General features: G+C 38.2%; 1 protein-coding gene across 1 annotated transcript in view; it reads left to right on the forward strand.

Moving 5' to 3' along the window:
- The window catches only part of NUP210 (nucleoporin 210), a 183763-nt gene that overhangs the window by 31696 nt on the left and 133142 nt on the right, over positions 1–18925 (forward strand). Inside the window, exons 2-3 of the mRNA XM_069083772.1 lie at positions 5523–5659; positions 7653–7784. Of these exons, the coding sequence (XP_068939873.1) occupies positions 5523–5659; positions 7653–7784 (269 nt within the window). The remainder of the gene's footprint in view (positions 1–5522; positions 5660–7652; positions 7785–18925) is intronic.

Genomic DNA, 18925 nt, shown 5'->3' on the forward strand with positions numbered 1-18925 from the left:
CTTTGATAACAGCTGGCCTAGAAAATAACTCCATATCATTAACTTGGGAGGCAGCCTTGTGTAGTGGATGGAGAGTTGGCTTTACAGCCAGGAAGACCAGCATTTAAGTCCTTCCTCTGAAATACAGGGTGTCGCCAAAGTTTTAAGACAGCTTTAAGCTTTTATACCTTAAACTGCCCAAAGAAATAAGGGATACCCTCTATATTGTCTGTGTAATCCTAGAAAAATCATTTGGTCTCTTGGTATCCTAAGTCCTGCTAAGACTCTTGAACAATGGCTGGTCTGTATTGGAAGAAAGAACTTCCTTACTCAGAGTTTCTTATATGAATAAAATAATAACAAGTATTCAGATAGTATTAAGATTTGCAAAGCATTAGAGCCAAGGTGGCAAAGAAGAGAAAGCACTCAGCTGAGCTTTCCCAATATACCCCTCCAAAATACTTTAAAATAACACCTCCAATCAAATTCTGGAGTAGTAGAGTCAATGAAAGGTCAGAGTGAGACATTCTTCCAACCCAAGGCAGCTTAGGAGGTCAGAAAGGGAGATCTGTGAAACTGGAGGAGGTAGGGGGGTTGGCCAGGAGTCAGTGTTGATGAAGCTTCAGTGGTAGCACCAGCAGGTGGTGACAGAAGTTTCAGGCGTTTTCATGCCAGAGAGGGTAAAGGAACCTGGCATCTAGTTAGAAAGAGACTATAGGGGACCCTATGCTACATGCTTTTTGGCAATTCCATTGCCTGTGCCACTTTTGGGTCATAGTTCAAGGACAGAGAGGAACACTTTTGGTCAAGACAGAGCAGAAGCCCTGGAGGTGGGGGGCAGTATTGCTTTTGGTCTCAAGGGGTCAAAGACCCTGAGGAGAAGCATCAATTGCAATCCCAATACCCAATCAGGGAGCTTGCCTGGGTAAGAACCAGAATGCAAACCAGGAGAGCAATAACCACACCTCTCTCCAAATCACACCATCTTGGAAGCTCCAAAAACTTCCAAACCCTTGAAACTACCTCCGAAAAAGGCAGTGTGAAAAAGCCTGAAGATTGAGACAGTTCCTTCCCCCCAACCAGCACTGGGAACAAAGCCCAACTTTAACATAAAGTTCCAAATCAAGAAATAGGGTGGGAGAGTGAACAAACAACATCCACAAAAAATAACTTGACCATAAAAGTCTAGTCTACTATGGTAACAGGGAAGACTAAGACACAAACTTAGAAGAAGACAATGAAGTCAGAATAGCTACAAGGAAAATGTCCAAGAAAAAGAAAATGTGAATTGGACACAAGTCCAACAAGAATTCTGGAAGAGCTCAAACATAATTTTTAAAATCAAATATAAGTAGTAGAGAAAAAATTAGAAATAGAAAAAATAGAAATAAAAAATGAAAGTACAGGAAGAAAATTATGAAAATACAATTAACAGCTTGGCAAAAGAGGCACAAAAAATACTGAAGAAAAAACACCTTAAAAAACAATTGCCCAAATGGAAGAAGTACAAAAATTCACTAATGAAAATAATTCCTTAAAAATTAGAATTGGGCGAGTGAAAACTAATGACTCCATGAGACATTAAGAAACAACTAAATGAGGTCAAAAAAATACAAAAAAAAAAAAAAAAGATGTGAACTGTGTCATCAGGAAAAAGAAAAAAAACTAATGACCTGGAAAGTAGATGGAGAATATAGAAAACTCAAGACAAGCATAAAAAGGTAAACATGAAAAAGAAATCATAAGGGACTCGGTATAGTTAAACTATTTACTTGTAATTTCTTTTTTTCTTATATGTAATTTCTAAGATCTGTTATCTTTAGGGCAGTTTCAAAGGATTCTACATAGAAAGAGGGTGTGAGAGTAAGTCAAATATGTAAAAAATATGGGCAGGCAGGAGGAAGAAGACAGAGAGAGGAAGAAGGGGGAAAAGTGTCTCATGTGAAAGAAAAGCTTTTACAGTGGAGGAGGAAATGGTGGGGGAGAGGCACTTTTTGAACTTCACTGACATCTAAATTTGTTCAAAGGGAGAAATACATATATACGTATTTACACACACACACGTATATATGTATGTATGTGTACACACACTCAAAAAAACCTAACAGGGAAATAAAAGAGGAAGGAGATATGGGGAAGAGGAAATGGTCAAAGGGAAAGCAGATAAAAGAAAGCAGTAGTCAGAGGCAAAACAGACTTTAGAGGAGGAACCGAAGAAATAGGATAGAGGGGAATGTACCATTAGTAATTTAACTGTGAGTGTAAATGGGATGAACTCACCCATAAAATAGAATTCTATAGCAAAATGGATTAGAAACCAGAATGATGAGCAGGATCATTTCAGAAAAACCTAGGAAGTCTTATATAAACTCATGCAAGGTGAAGTGAGCATAACCAGGAGAACATTGTGCTGTCCATAGCAATAGCGATATTGCACAATGATCAACTGTGAAAGACTTAGCTACTCTGATCAAGACAATGATCCAAGACAATTCCAAGGGACCTGTGATGAAAAAGGATTCTATCCACCTCCAGAGAGGGAGAACTGATGATTTCTGAATTCAGATTGAAACATATTTTGAAAAACTAACTTTATTTTTCTTGTTTTATTAATATGTTTTGCATGACTTCATGTATAATTAATATTAAATTGCTCACCTTCAAAGAGGGAGGAAATTTGGAACACAATTTAAAAAAAATGATTGTTAAACAATTTTTACATGTAGTTCAGGAATATTTAATACAATAAATAAAAACATGTTAAAAAAGAAAAAAAAATTGCCAAGTATTTCACTTGTTAGATCAGTGACTTCTCATTTGAAATCAATGCCTCCCACATCCCCTCCACATCTCTGACTTAAAACAAAAATCCAAACCAAATCATTTAGCATGGTTCTAGTTATTGGTTTATTGGCAGGGTGAATTTGATTTAAACAAAGCTCATTTAAATAAAATCAGAATATAACGTAATTGAGAAGTCTGGATTGAGTCCATTTTCATTCTATGAAAAGTACATTCTTTTGTCTTGATATAACAATAGATATTCTTCACAACTTAGAAGAAGAGTTAAGTTTCCGTGTGTTTGCCTTCTTGAGATTTTGCACTTCAAGTGAAGATAGGGCTTAAATAAATGTACACAAATTGGCATAGAAACAACAAGAGCTAATCAGGTTTGTTATATATCCTTACTGTGTATGCCATGTCTGGTAATTCAAATCCACAGTTTGGAAGGAGAAGCTAAGCATCTCTTTGATGCTTTATGGGATCCACTAAATTGACTGATCATTGGCTCCCCTTGGTAAAGGCAGTTTTCTTTCATCTTCTAAAACCTAAAGAAGTGCCTTAGGGATTGGACCTAATATTGGTGGCTCTAAATTCTTTTTGGTTACTGTGAGTATATTGTTTCAAATGCTGTGTAATTAGAAGTTATTATGATTCCCCATTTTTGATGATGTATTTGAGATGGAACTGGGTTTAAGTTAAAATTCTATCTAGTTCTTTTCTATTTGCAAAAATTTTAGGAAATGAATTTAAACGTTCAAAATCTGATTTAAATAAAAACAGAAGGAAGTTTTGTTGTTACTGTTATTTTGAAACCATCTATTTCTAGCTACACAGTAAATCTTACATCTGGAAAGATTTTTCAGTAAACAGTAAGAGCTTTTGCTGATAGAATGTTCATCTTTTTGTTGTTGTTGTTAAGTAAATTGAAGACTCTGAACCCTCCAGAGTAAATCATAGCAAAAATTTAAATTCCAGGCCTCTTGACAAAATTTAGTGACAGCCCCTCATTATCTCCTGCCCCGACCTTTCTTCTGTTCCTCACAAAACCCTTCACACTATTCAGTGTGGGAAGAGGGGTGTGTTCTAGCAGTGTGTGGGTCCCTAAGTCCTTTAGGACTAGTTCATTAGTCCTTTAGGACTTTAGTAGTGCTTATAACAACAAAAAAATAAAGACCTCATTTACAATTTTAGTCTAGAAAAGAAATGAAGGGAAAAATGCGTTAAGAGAGGGTTTCTTAGCCTGAAATCCATGAACTTAAAAATATTTTGATAACTGTATTTATAATCCTATGTATTTTATTCTATGCATTTTAAAACATAATGAAAAGGAATCCTTGGGCTTCATCAGACTGCCAAAGAGGTCCATGAGAATAACAACAACAGCAAAAGTGTTGGAATCCTTGTTTAAGGAGTTAGTTGCCTGTGTTAGATAGACAAAGGGCACAATGAGAGTACCAGTAGAAATGGGATTATGTAGCTTGGCAGCATCTGGCATGTGCCACAGAGTGAGATATCAACTCATTAGCTCGCTGGGATTGCATTCGTTTAGGAGAAATATGTTGCTGGTCATATGATCATTAATTCCTTTTGCTCTAATGAAAGTTAGACTGGAAATTTTGCAAATCTGTAGGGGAAAAACTAAAACCAGTAAATTAGTGGTGTGAATATTCACATTTCAAAAGGATTTTTCAATTTGAGAGAACTTCCTTTGAACAGTGACCTCATTTAGTGTGTGTATGTGTGTGTTTTAAAAAATGCTTATTTGATTTTCCAAAAGGTCTATTTATATATAATATGATGCAGTAAAAAGAATTTTGGTTTAGAAATTTAGTTATAGCTCAATGCTGTGCATATAGGCACTTAACAGGTTTATATTGAATTGTTGAACTGAATGTAATTTTTTTTAAAGCAATCAGGGTTAAGTAACTTGCTCAAGGTTACATGGCCAGTTTTTTATGGGTGTGGTGCTAAGTATCTGAGCCCGGATTTGATCCCCAGGTCATCCCGACACTGGAGCCAGTGCTCTTACTTGCTGAGCCACCTGGCCGCCTCGAAGCAATTGGGGTTAAGTAACTTGCTCAAGGTTACACTGCCAGGTGTTTCTGGGTGGGTGCCAAGTGTCTGAGCCTGGATTCGATCCCCAGGTCGTCCCGACACTGGAGCCGGTGCTCTTATTTGCTGTGCTACCTGGCCGCCCTTGAATGTAATTTTCATAACTATTTACTGCTTGTGTAATGTTAGGCAAATAGCTCAGCATTTCTGGACTTTACTTTCTTTATATGGAAAAAGAGGGAGTTCAATTAGATTATTTCTAAGATCCCTACCATCTTGACAGTCTGTGAACTTTTCAGAGCCATACCTATTGTATAAAGTCATGCTGTCAGGAAAAAATTTAAAAAAATGGTTGTTGTGCCTTTTTTCCAATCATTCTCTTTGTTAAAATGCAAACTCGTAGAGAGAAAGGATTATTTTATTCTTTTTATTTGTATCCCCATCACCTAGGACAGTGTTTGGTACATGGCAGGTGTTTAATCAATACTTGCTGACTGATTGAATTGTATCCTGCTAATGTGTGATTCAGGTCAGATTAATAACAAAGGATAGTTGCATGTGGAGATCCAATGAATGAAGCTTTATAAGTGAGACTAGAGATGGGAGGGCTGCTTGCCTTAGTTATGGATGGCACCTGTTGTAGCAATATCTCTAGGCACTGTTACATGTGGCAACCCTCTTGATAACTTAAAGTCCTTTGTTTCTAGGTCATCTACCAGACCCGAAGTGGCCAGTATTGAACCTGTGGATCTGGATGAACGGCAATGCTCTCAAAAGGCAGTTGTCCAGGCCCGTCTGTCCCAGCCAACCCGCCTCACTAGCATCATCTTTGCAGAAGATATCAGTAAGCACTTTGCTTTTTCTTCCAGTGGCATAACCCTTTTGAAAAGCATATATTGTTGATGCCTTTTCTATTTGTATTATAATTATTTCTGGTTGGGGGAAGGGGAAACACCTCTTCTCCTTTCCAGATTAAATCCTCCATCCTTTTTTTAATGAGAAAAAATAATTAGGCAAATGCAATTCATACAGGGATCCCCTCTGACAAAATAGATAGTGTTCTGGTACAAATATTTTTAATGATCAGCTGATGTGTGTACAGCCCATAGTTAGATTCTACAGGAATATATAAGGAGAAAACCTAGTCTTTGCTCTCGGGTTAGTCTGGCCACTCTACTAGAGACCAGTACATGGTTTCTGCTGATGTTCCAATGTAGCGTGATACATAGTCAACTTAGTAAGCATTTATTAGGTTCTTGCTGTACTACGCTAAGACTGTACTAAGTGGTGGAGCACAGTGCTTTGTCCCAAAGACAATTTCTTCTCCCAACAGAGAGAGAGAGGGAGAGAGAGGGAGAGGGAGAGGGAGAGGGAGACAGGGACAGGGAGAGAGATATGCATGGACATACTAATTTATAGGCCATCCCACAGATAGAGTATCGCACAGAGGAATGTCTGTGAGAATGAATAATTCTGTTGAACTATTGTTGAGCTTTAAGTTTTTCCCATGTGTGGATTTTCCCATGTATATGGAGATTAAACCCAGACCCCATCTCCATTCTTTCACTTTATCCCCTTCTTGGTGTGGGACCTTCATTTCTAAGGTGCTTATCTGGTACCAAAAGTATAGCTCAGACCACTTTAGCTCAGAGTTATTTCCCAGAATGATGTTACTTCTAGGAAAGTGTCTGGAAGTTACATGCACAGCAGTCTTCACTCTCTGTCTCTTATATCAGATGAGTTGAAAGTCTGTGTGCATCCATTATAGACTTTTAAGAACCATCAAAGATTCCATTCACGAATATAGACCATTTCCTGCTTATTTCAGCTGATGACAAATATTGAAAACGGGCTCATTCCTGTACATGTATTTTACAAGCACATTTTATTTGAAAAGTTTGTACCAATTCACTTGAGCATTTTGGATGAGGGGATTCAGACTTTGGCTGGCAAACAGTTCGTCTTTAGGAGAAATTGCTGTTTCAGAGATTGGACTTAAAAGGTTGGCTCTAGTAATGCTATATTCTAAGCCCAAGAGTTTATTGCCTCAGCAGAATAGCATCACTTTTAAGGATTGATTTTATAGTTTGGTTCTGATTTCTGTTTTTTTTTGTGTGTGGTTTTTTAAAAATTTGTGACTGGATAGCCTGGTCTTGTGGATAGAATTCTGGCCTTGGAGTCAGGAAAACCTTCAGTCTCTGATACATGACAAGTCACTTAATTCCTCCAATCCTTCGGACAGCCATCTTATATTTTAAGATATTGAACAGTTGCTTACATGCTAGATGGTTATAGTTTTCTTACTGGCAGTTCCCTATACCAATTAAATAAAGAATTTCAATACCTCTCCTTCTAAAGGGTCAGACCAAAGTTTATGGGGAGAGAGGCACTATCCTGTATTTAAGGTTTTAGGGGGGGTATGAGCAGAGGTTGACTCTCTGTGGGGCTAAGTTAGTCTGAGTACCTTAGGGAGGAATAAGGTGTTTTATCATTGGTTAAATTCTATAAGAACAGAAGTTAATATCATCTTTTGGAGGAGCCAATGGTGTCTACACTCAGAAGGGAGTCTTAGAATCATCAGTCAGCTTCCATTTCATAGTGAGGGGTCCTCTGAACCATGTGAGTGAGCTCACTAGACATCTTTCATACTGGTTTAGGTTGTGTTTCCAGACTTTTCCTTTGCCATGCCCCCTGCCCCCTAAATTTCCTGGGAGCCTATTCCCAACCCACATGGGGTCTTTGACCTACCAGCTGAGTAGAGAGAAGGAAGGGCAGGAAGAGGTAGCAAGAATTTCAAGCCAGGGGACTGCTCATGTATGTCTGGGCCTTCTTCTCAGTGACTGGCCAGGTTCTGCGCTGTGATGCTATTGTGGACATCATCCATGGCATTCAGATTGTCTCCACCACCCGAGAACTCTACCTTGAAGACTCTCCCTTGGAACTGAAAATTCAGGCTCTGGATTCAGAAGGTGAGTAGGCTTCTACATAGAATTCATTCAAAACCTCTTGTGTAAAAGTTCTTTTCCCTTCCCCTGAATTATCAAAATAATTGCCTTCCTTTACCTGCATTTGCCTTTAATATTGTAGGAATTTCTTCAGCTTTTTTCCTGAGGGAGTGTTAGGACTTCCAGAGAAAGAGGCTATTTTCTCTGGTTCCCATCCTTCCAGGTGGGATGAGAATGTCATTGCTTTCCCTTCCTAAAGCATAAGTGGCTCCTTCCACCATATTTTTGTTTAAGACTTGATGGCATTGGGCCCAGGACACCAGAAAGAGTTTGGCACTCTCTCTGCCTGGCCCCATGTGGGCCTGCCTCTTATCCCTGTTTACACATTGGCGGTCTATGGGCACATGCAAAGGAAGTTAGAAAGTATTGCAGAAGAGAAAAGCTGAAACATTTTCTGATTTAGATCAAATGACTCACTGTGGCTTTTAAGCCGCTGTCCCCTTCATGACTTTGGGTTGGGATGGCTCACAGCCAAGACCAGTTTGCTTGTAGAGTCCTATGAGGCTTGTGGAGTCAGATGCCATGCCCTTAATGCTGGAGTTATACTAGAGAAAAATAAATATTTTGCACAGAGTGATAGACAGAACACTGGGTGACTTCCAGTTAGTAAACCACATTGTAAATACTGGGGCAGGTTTTACCTCCTAATGTTGTAATATCAGTCTGGCTTTCTTGACCAAATTCTATACATGTTTGCATGGTATCATTTCAACCCCATAGAATTGGCACACTTGAAAAGCTCTTTGCTCCTTGAAAAATAAAATTGTTCTTGCACCGTGGTTGAAATTGTGCTTAAATGAGGACTTAAACTGGCAGGTATAGTTCCTTTGCCTTTCCTAGGCTCTGTGAACATGTGCCATTTTAATGCATATACATATTGTGGCAGCAAGCACCCCAGCATCCCCAGGGTGACTGCCAACACAGGTTCTTAGATCTCCTTTTCTAAAGGAAAGCAGCTCAAAATGGGTTAACAGACTTACTTTAATCAATCAAACATATATCATTTATCTAGTTCAGGGGGAAAAGGTCAGCACCCCAAACTTCAGAATATACAGAGGTTACAAGCATAAGTTACAAGAACATTTCAGCAGACAGGCTTCCAAACTGTCCAGCCATTACATACATCCATACCTAATCACAGTTACAAGAGAGGGAAACATCAATATCTGGGTTTTCAAAGTCAGGGGGCTCTCAATGGCTGCCGAGAGTCCCATCTGGTCAAATCACACAACACTTCTCAAAGTGAGCCCCAAAGCAAAGCCTCCCATCAGGGCTTATAGCCTTCCCCTGGATCAGAGAATGTAACAACTCTCTTGACCCACTGGCCAATCACAAAGTATCTCCTGACAAACAAACCTCCCACCACAAGCTCCAGGTGCACTTAACCTAGGGGCAGGGAAGATCTTTAAATTTGCATTTCCATTACACATATGCATACACATGTGTGTATCTATATATTTATTCATGTGTATAATATGTGTACATGTTGTATATATGTACATATATACACATGTATATACTTACACATATATCTATATGTATAACTATGTATATCTCCTTATTGGGAGCTGCCCACAATGATGAAATCAAAGGTCTGGTTTTTAATACATACACACACACTCATACATACACATATATACACAAAAATATATATATATATATATACACACATACATAACACAAGATATAGATAACTGTATTTCAATGTAAGTAGTGTTCTTTATAATCCTATGCATTTTATTTTATGCATTTAAAACATTATTTTGTGAAGGGCCCACTAGGCTTCACCAGATTCCCCAAGGCATCCATACTCAAAAAAGGTGAATAACCCATGGAGAGACAGCTTCGTATAGAGAGCCAGTCTTGAAGTCATGAAATCCTGGTCCTGATTCTGACACATAGTTGCCTTGTGACCCTGTAAGTTGTTTAACATCACTGGGTCCCAGGTAACTCTCTAATATACTAAGTTACAGTTAAGTGTGGATCTGCATTGGGGGGGAAGGAGGGTGGAAACTCCCCCCTCCGCCCATCAATGAAACCACAGTTCCAGACTCCTCTTCCCCCACCCCCCAAAAAGTTACATTCAAACAGCAAATCAGAAGAAACAATATATAAGAAATATTTGATGTTGAAAGAAAGTAATACAGTATATTATTACAAAGGGCGTGGTTTTATATTTTTCCATTTCTGAACCTTCAGATACTTCAAGATTCATCTTCAGATTTACTTCAGCTCCTACATCCCTTTCTTTCATCTGTTGAAGCAGTCACTTCCACCAGGCTTTATATCACATAGTTCTGTGTTGTCGTCAATTATTGTGTGTCTAATTTATTCATTCATCAGATATTTGTTAAGCATTTGCTAGGTGTGATGAATGTCTTGGGCTACGCACTGGAAGCAATACAGGTGTCCCAACAGTCTGTTTGCAGTTTTAAACTATTAAAGCTATAGGGCTAGGGTGTTTTCAGTGGTTGGACTAGTTCACAACTTTATGAAAAGTGTATTAGTGTGCCTATCCCCCCCCCCCCCAAGGATTTCCTTTTTCTTGTTATCTTAGCCAGTCTGATTGGTATGAGGTAATACCTTAGAGTTGTTTTCGCTTGCATTTCTCTAATTATTAGTGACAGTATATTTTTTCATGTGACTATTGACAACTTTGATTCCTTTCTCTGAAAACTGCCTTTTTATATCCCTTGCCACTTTGTCTGTAGGGGAATGGCTCTTATTTTTTAATAAATTTGGTTCAGTTCCCTCTGTATTTGAGAAATGAGTTCTTTATGAAAGAAACTTGCTGCAAAGATTTTTTCCCCTAGTTTCCTGCCTTCTAATTTTGCCTGCATTGATTTGTTTGTACAAAATCTTTTAAATTTTATGTAATCAAAATTATCTATTTTACTACCAGTGAACCTGTCTATTTTTTATTTGGTCACAAACTTCCCTATCCATAGATCTGATGTGTAAATTCTTCCATAATCCATTATCTGCTTATAATTTTATCCTTAATTTCTAGATCATGTACTCATTTTGAGTTTATCTTTGTATATTATGTGATATATCAATCTATGCCTAGTTTCTCCCAGCCTACTTACCAGTTTTCCCAGCAGTTTTTTTTTCAAATAGTGAGTTCTTGCTCCAATAGCTGTGATCTTTGTGTTTATCAGACACTAGGTTGCTGTGTTTTTTTATTTCTTATTGTGTTCCATTGATCAATCACTTTGTTTCTTATTCAGTACCAAATTATTCTGATGATTACAGCTTCTTAATATAGTTTGAAATTTGATTCTGCTAGGTTTACTTCCTTCACTTTTTCCCTCACTGATTCCCTTGATATTCTCAACCTTCCAGGTGAATTCTGTTATTATTTTTTAACTCTCATAAAGTAATTCTTTCATAGTTTGATTGGCATGGCACTGAGTAAGTAAATTAATTTAGTGTCATCATTTTTATTATATTGTCTTGGTCTATCCACGAGCACTTAACATTCCTGCAATTATTTAGATCTGTTTTTGTTTGTGTGAAGAGTTCTATAATTGTGTTCCTAAAGCTTCCATGTGTGTCTTGTCAGGTAGACGTGCAGGTATTTTATACTGTTTGCAGTTTTAAATGGAATTTCTCTTTCTAACTCATCCTGCTGGGTTTTGTTGGTAATATATAGAAACGTTTATGATTCATGAGGGTTTATTTTATATCCTGCAACTTTGCTGAAGCTGTTAATTGTTTCAATTTTTTTAGTTGATTCTCTAAGTTTCTCTAAGTAAACCATTATATCACCTGGAAAGAGCGATAGTCATTGCCTATGCTTATTCCTTCCATTTCCTTTACTTGTCTTACTGCTTTAATTAACATTTCTAGTACAATATTGAATAGTGTTGATAATAGACACCCTTGCTTCCTCCTTGATCTTTTTAGAAAGTGTATCCCCATTGCAGATAATATTTGCTTTTGGTTTTAAATAGGTAATACTTAGCATTGTGAATGAGTGTTATATTTTGTCAAGCTTTTTCTGAATATCCTGAAATAATCATATGATTTTTGTTTTTGTTATTGAATTGGTTAATTGTGTTTATAGTTTTTTTTTAGAAGCTTTTCCTTTCCATTAAAGCTTATAACTGCACTAATACCATGGTGGCACCCTATATAATAATAAATAAGAGATGGTCCCTTGCTCTCAAGGAGTTTGCAAGTTAGTATACATTAAACCCCTCAAGGAAAGATCCCTTCCATGCTGTCCAGCTGTGCTGGGGACACAGATGCTTAAAAATGTGTATTGATTGATTTTTATTTAATTGACTTGACCTGGTAATGCATGGGTCTTTGGCAGTTGCCCCTTTTGTCAGAGGTCCAGGAATGGATGTTAATTGTTAGTTTGCTTTGGTCGAATCCTTAACCAAAGGTGTCCTCATCTAAAAAATTGACCCCCTAGTAAGAAATACAAGGGTATAATATTCAAACTGCAAACAGTTCCATTTATTAATAACATAAGGATCTGTAATCAACGGGCAACCTTTTTATTCATAAGCAATCAATTTGTTTATATAAACACAAGATAATTGTGACTTTGCTTCTTAGTCTTTCTTGCCAGGAGTGCCTTTTACTGGTCAGTAGATAAAGGACAGAGAGGCCTCTTGTTTGGATCTTGGCTGGGATTTTATCTGTACTTTAGCTCAATTAAAGATAGAGTTTCCTTCCTGAGGACAGAACTGACCCTCTGTCCTCTTGGGGGACTTATTATCTGAATTTTGATATATCTAGATGGCTGTCACCATGTAAAAAAATACTTTAAAAAACCCAGACCTTTGATTTCATCATTGTGGGGAGCTCCCAGTAAGAATTAGCACTGGCTCTGAAACTTTTAGACAATTGCTACAGGAGCCCCGTGTCCCCTAGTTAGTTACTGTCAGAGGCAGGATGTAAATCCTAGTTGTAGTAATGCAGAGGACAGCTCTCTATACAGTGTACCATGCTGCTGCCTACAGAAGGTAGTTCCAAAAGATGAAATGAAGTTTTCCTGTCAATAATTTTGAATTAGTCTCTGTTTCACCAAAGGGCTTCCCTATGCTCTGTCAGTGTGTAGAGGTGACCTCAATTTCTCAAAGACTGTTCCAAAGATCTCTCCAAGCTGGGATCACTTTGAGTGTGTCCAGTGGTGAAAAATGCATGTGTCATCTGAAGATCAGTCTACATAAGTTTAAAGAGACTCATCACCAGAAAGCTGACCATCAGGTGATGGTTTAATTTTGTATTTTGGCTATAGCAAACCATAATTTTGTATTTTGACTATAGCAAACCATGAAGACTGCCTGCTAAGGCAAGATAAGGTTGGATTCCACATTGGAGGAGGGATTACTCTTACCGATGAAGCATAGTACCAGGGAAGGAGCATTGATTCTGAAGCCAAAGGACTTGGGTTCATATCCTGATTGTGACACTACCTGCAAGACCTTGGACAAGTCATTTAACTTCCTTGGACCTCAGTTTCTTTATATGTAAAGTGAGGGATTTGTACTGGATGGCCTCTTAGTTGCCCTGTAGCTCTTTTTTTTTTTTCTTTTTGGAGAAGGGAAGGCAAGGCAATTGGAGTTAAGTGACTTGCCCAAGGTCACATGGCTAGTAAGTGTTAAGTATCTGAGACCCAATTTGAAATCAGGTCCTCCTGACTCCCAGGCCAATGCTCTAATTCCCTACACCACTTAGCTGCCCCACCCTCTAGCTGTTAATCAGTGATTCCCATGACTGATCTTTTGAAGTTGTTCTGCTGTAATTTTATAAGTAAACTGATTATGAATGAATTTGGGATGCTGTTCAGAGTATCAGGAAGCACGTTTTGTGAATCAGTCTACCAATAAAGATTTTCAAATGGAAAAAGCTTTTGTAGTTTTTAATGGATTTCAATGAGATTTGGAATGTAGACAGAGGTTATAAAAATAATTGTCTTGTGCAAATTTTTTACTTATTTCCATTAATCATGGTTTTATTACACTATTTTAATTGAATTTATGAACTGTAATGGTGCCTTTTAATTTTTCAGGGGCTGTCCTGAATGGTTTATAAAGCCATATGACTAAAAATCCTTGGGCCATTATGCCTGAACATGGTGGCTGCTGCTGGCCATATTATCTATCTGCTGCCTTTTTTTCGTCTCCGTTCAAGAACATTGAGTATTATTTGAAGTTGTGTTTGCTATTATCTAAAAAAATTATATGGGAAGCTTTTATTTGTCTGATTTTTATTATTCCCAGGCTGTTTATATAACAAAATGGAGGGCCTTCTATTCTCCTCCTGCCCTTCCTGCTCAGTGAACTCCCAAAGGAAAGTTTTCTCACCTGGTTTTCTGCCAATCTTCCTTTGGTTAATTTTCCATTGCCACTACCTGGGGCCAAATGGGGGAAAATTTTCCTCTGGAGACTGTACCCCCGATTTTATGACCTTTGCCTTGTTTTCTATACCACTCCCAGTGCTAACCAACCCTCACTGTATCCTTAGCCCACTTGGCCCATCCTGGAGGCGCCCCTCCTTTCCCACCAGCTTGAATGGTCACATTCCTGTCTAAGACTCTTACATGGTGTCTCAAATATAAAAATATTCTTAGTACATTAAAACCAGCCACTAATCCCAGCCCTGGGAAAGCTGAAGGATTATAATCCTTTTTTGTTATTTCTTATATATAAGACTACATAATTACATTCTATCAATTCTGTCTTCTCCCTTATATGGGGTCAGCCATCAATCAGCAATCACTGTGTGGGGTGGAAGGTATGGTTAACACAACAAGATTATAGTCCCATAGATTTAGAGTTTAAAGGGATTTGGAGATTATCTGGTCTAAGCCCCTCATTTTACAGACAAGGACACTGAGGCCCAAAGAGATTAGATAATTTGTCTGAGATCAAACAGCCAGTAAGTGGCAGGGCTTGGGTCTATGACTACTAACTCCAAATCCACCATTCTTTACAATGCATCAGACATCCTGTGATAGGATGATGAATTTAGTTATCTATGTAGATGACTAAAGGTAAACTTTCTTTTACTTTCTCTTCTGTAGCTTTTGCATGCCCTGGAATATTGAAGTCAGTTCTACAGTAGAATTGCTGAATCTAGGAATTAGAAGGGATCTCCACGGTTAGTGGATCTAGTCCGTTCCATACCAGAACCTGAGTGGCTTTTGCAAGATTCTCATTTCAGTGGTTGTCTAGCTTAACTATTCCAAGAAGATCTTGATTTGTTGAGTTATTTCAGTTGTATCTGATTCTTTGTGACTCCATTTGGGGTTTTCTTGGTAAAGATACTGGAGTGGTTTGTCATTTCCTTCTCTAGCTCATTTTTCAGATGAGGAAACCAAGGCAAACAGTGTTAAGTGACTTGCCTAGGGTCACACAGCTAGTATCTGAGGCCTTATTTGAAATATGAGTCTTCCTGACTTCAGGCCTAGCCTTCTATGCACTGTGCCACTGGACTAAGCCAAACCAAGGGAAATGGGATCCTATAATATGCAAAGGTACCTTCGTGGGTTACAGAAAAAAAAGACAATTTTCTGCTTTCCTCTGACCTTCCCAAACTGTAGCACTAATGCAATATTCACAGAATAGTGCTTAATCACAAAATATGAAAGACTCTCCATATATAAGACAGAAGCAAAACATTGATTTGGATACCAGAAAACCAAATCCCAACATCAGGAAATCAAATCCATCACAGCAACGTAGAAGTTAATGTACCACAACGTAGCAGAGAACCACACCATCCTTTAGCCTTCCCACAAACCAACACAAGACTAGCTGTCAGAGCAGGTGACATCAACTTTTACTCACAAGCCTGTCTGTCTCCCTTGGAAAGGTGCTCTTCTCCCAACCATCTGGGAGACTGACTCCCAGCTTCCTGTAGGCTCTGCTCTACCCTTCAACAAATTCCTCCCACTACAGACCCCATGTGACCACATTTAACCTATTAGGGGGCAGAGTATATTTTCAAAGCACCAAAGGACTTCAAATTCTCTTGGGCTTATTAGGGGGTAGGGAAGATCTTCAAATTCCCATTACACAAAACCTGAGAGCAGGACCAGCTCAATAGACAAATTACTAAGTTTGGAGCTTGTGAAATACAAAGATAAAAAGTGATAGAATCCCTAGAGGCAGCTAGGTGGCATGATGGATAGAGGCCTGGACTTGGAGTCAGGGAGACCAACATTTGAATCCTGCCTTAGACACTTACCAGCTGTGTCTGGTTGACCTTCTTCTTTCTTCTTCTTCTTCCTTCTTCTTCTTCTTCTTCTTCTTCTTCTTCTTCTTCTTCTTCTTCTTCTTCTTCTTCTTCTTCTTCTTCTTCTTCTTCTTCTTCTTCTTCTTCTTCTTCTTCTTCTTCTTCGCAGGGCAATTGGGGTTAAGTGACTTGCCCAAGGTCACAAGTGTTGAGTGTCAGATTTGAACTCAGGTCCTGACTCCAGGACTGCTGCTCTATTCATTGCACCACCTAGCTGCCCCTGAATGACTTAAAGTCCTTGTAAGCTCTGCTGCTCTGTGTATATAGGAGGTGACACTGGTATATTTTTCTCCCTTTTTTTTGTTTTGTCTTTTGGGAAGTCAGTTATGCTGTTTTGTTACTGTCACTCTGTATAAATCAGTACCGGCTATTTAAAATTGAAAGTACTTTTTATCTTTGGAATGGTTATCTAAAGTTCTCTTCTCCTACCAGGTATTTGAAGCTAACTATGCTAGGGAATTTGGCCAAAGGAATCTTTTAAGAAGGTATAGAAAACAGTAAGATGTCATTGCTCTTAATTTGTTTTTTTTGCTTTCCATCTATAGAATAATGAGAAGTCATTTCCTGTCACCATTTCCCACTTTGAAAGCTTCCTTTGCTGTTTGATAAGGGATTATATGATAAGAAGTAACCACAAATAATGAGATTTCTTTTATTGAGCCATTTGTGATTATTTTATTATCTCATCATATATTGGGACATCCATTCTTATCAAAAAGAAGACTCGACTGAAGAAATATGGCTTTGGCTCTTAAGGGAAATGGAAGCAAGTTTAGGTTGGGATCATAATTCCCTGAAAAATAAGATGACATTTCAAACTCTTGTGCCAGCGGGATTTTCCTATGGTTGATCAGGTTGAGTCAGTGAGGAGTAACGCAGCTCCAGTGGGTATTTGTCCTGCCAGACTCTCACATTTCTAGCTGTGATAGAAAGGATGGTCTGCCTTGGGAAAGAGGGATCATCCCTGTTTTGCTTGGAGCATGAGAGCAGAATTAGGAATAATGGGGAAGTTGTGAAGAAACATTGTTTTTAAACAGAAAAGTTTAGGCTTGATGTGTGTAAATGCTTTGTAACAATTAGTTGGTTGTTGTTGAGCTGTTTTTCAATCATGTCCCACTCTTTGTTATCCCAATTTGAGGTTTTTTTGGCAAATGTAATAGAATGGTTTGCCATTTCCTTCTACAGCTGATTTTACAAATGAGGAAACTGAGGTAAACAGGGTAAAATGACTTGTCTAGGGTCAAACAGATGGTAAGTGTCTGAGGTTAGATTTGCACTAATGAAGATGAGTCTTCCTAACTTCAGGCCTGGACCTTTATCCACAGTGCCACCTAGCTATCCAACAACTGGCTTAGCAAGCTTAATTAAGTGGAATGGGAGTTATGGCAGTCATCAAGGAAAGACTAGACAAATGGTCGTTAGGCATGTTGTAGAAGGGATTCTTTTTCAAGTACTAGGTGGCCTAGGTGACTTCTGAACTTCTGTATCATTATGAAATTCTCCAGATTTAATATACATGTTGCCTGGAAATATTATATAAGTTTCTCTTTTCCTTGGTTGGCTCCCATGAGGTCAGCACCATCTTTGTTCTTCCAGCCTTTGGTTGAAATAGTGTTGTTTATTTAGTAAGCCAGGAAGTTGGTATCATGGGGTATGTAATGCCAGAGCTGCTAGGGGAATCAGAGCACTTTAGAGCTGGAAGGGATATGAGAGAACATCCAGGCCAGGGAATCTTACTCATTTTTTGATTTATGAACTCCTTTAGCAGACTGGGGAGGCCTGGGGACCCTTCTCAGAATAATGTTTTAGGTGCATAGCATAATTTAGGATTATAAGGGAAGTCAATATGTTGAAATTTAGTTACCAAAATATTTTTTAAAAAACCTAAAAATCACTAGGTTCAGAATCTAGAATCTTTTGGTGTTGGGCAATGAGAATTGATGGGATATTTAAAGAAATGCCTTAAAAGAAGGCTATGCAATGAGACAAAGGATGAAATAAGTTGAAAATTATTTAGTGTTGATAAGTGAGGCAAAAGTGAGTCCTGCCTAAAAAAAAATCTACCTTGGTTTTAAAAAATGAAAATTATTCCTAAAATTTGTCTACATGTGAATGATTATTTTTAATGAATTTATACCTATTAGTGGTTGAAAAAAAGAAAAAATATATAAATTGCAGAGTTATAAATTCAATCTTGACAGAAATGATTACTTTTCTCTTATATTTAATAATTAATTATTGAATTGAGACCAAGATTTTTCTACTTCTTTATTAAAAAATTAGCCCCTATAGGTAGACAGCCTTTGAAATGCAGCGCTAATTGAAAAAACAAAAGCAACCTAAATTCATGGGCCCAAAGTTAAGAATCTCTGGTCTAGGTCAGACTATCCTCTTATTTCACAGAAGAGGAAACAGGGATCAAGAAGGAGGCTACTGCTTGTGATGCCACCTCAATCAGTCCACAATCAGTAAGGATGGACAGTACAAAGAGAATTAAATAATTCCTCAGGGGTTTCCAGGAATACATACATGATGGCAGTTTGATTGATATTCAAGTCATTAAACTGGTTAAAATGTCCTTATTTTCTCAATCTTTAAAATGGGGGAGCTGAAATCCACCATTTCCTACCTGCCCAGGGTATCGTTTGAGAAGGATGCGCAGTGGAAAATAGGCAGGAGTGGCTACTATTGTTCCTCCTCCCCCTCCCCCTTCTTTCTCTTCCTCTCTCCCTCCCTCCCTCCCTTCCCCCCTCATCTCTTTGTCTCTGCCCTTTTCTCTTTGCTTCCTTTCTCTTTCTTCCCTTCTCTCTCTTTCCTCTCTCTCTCTGTCTCTTGTCTCTTTGTCTCTG

Source organism: Petaurus breviceps, unplaced genomic scaffold (assembly GCF_028583685.1).
Source record: "Petaurus breviceps papuanus isolate PSGF00001 unplaced genomic scaffold, PetGlider_PUasm1.0 174, whole genome shotgun sequence".
NCBI lineage: Eukaryota > Metazoa > Chordata > Mammalia > Diprotodontia > Petauridae > Petaurus > Petaurus breviceps.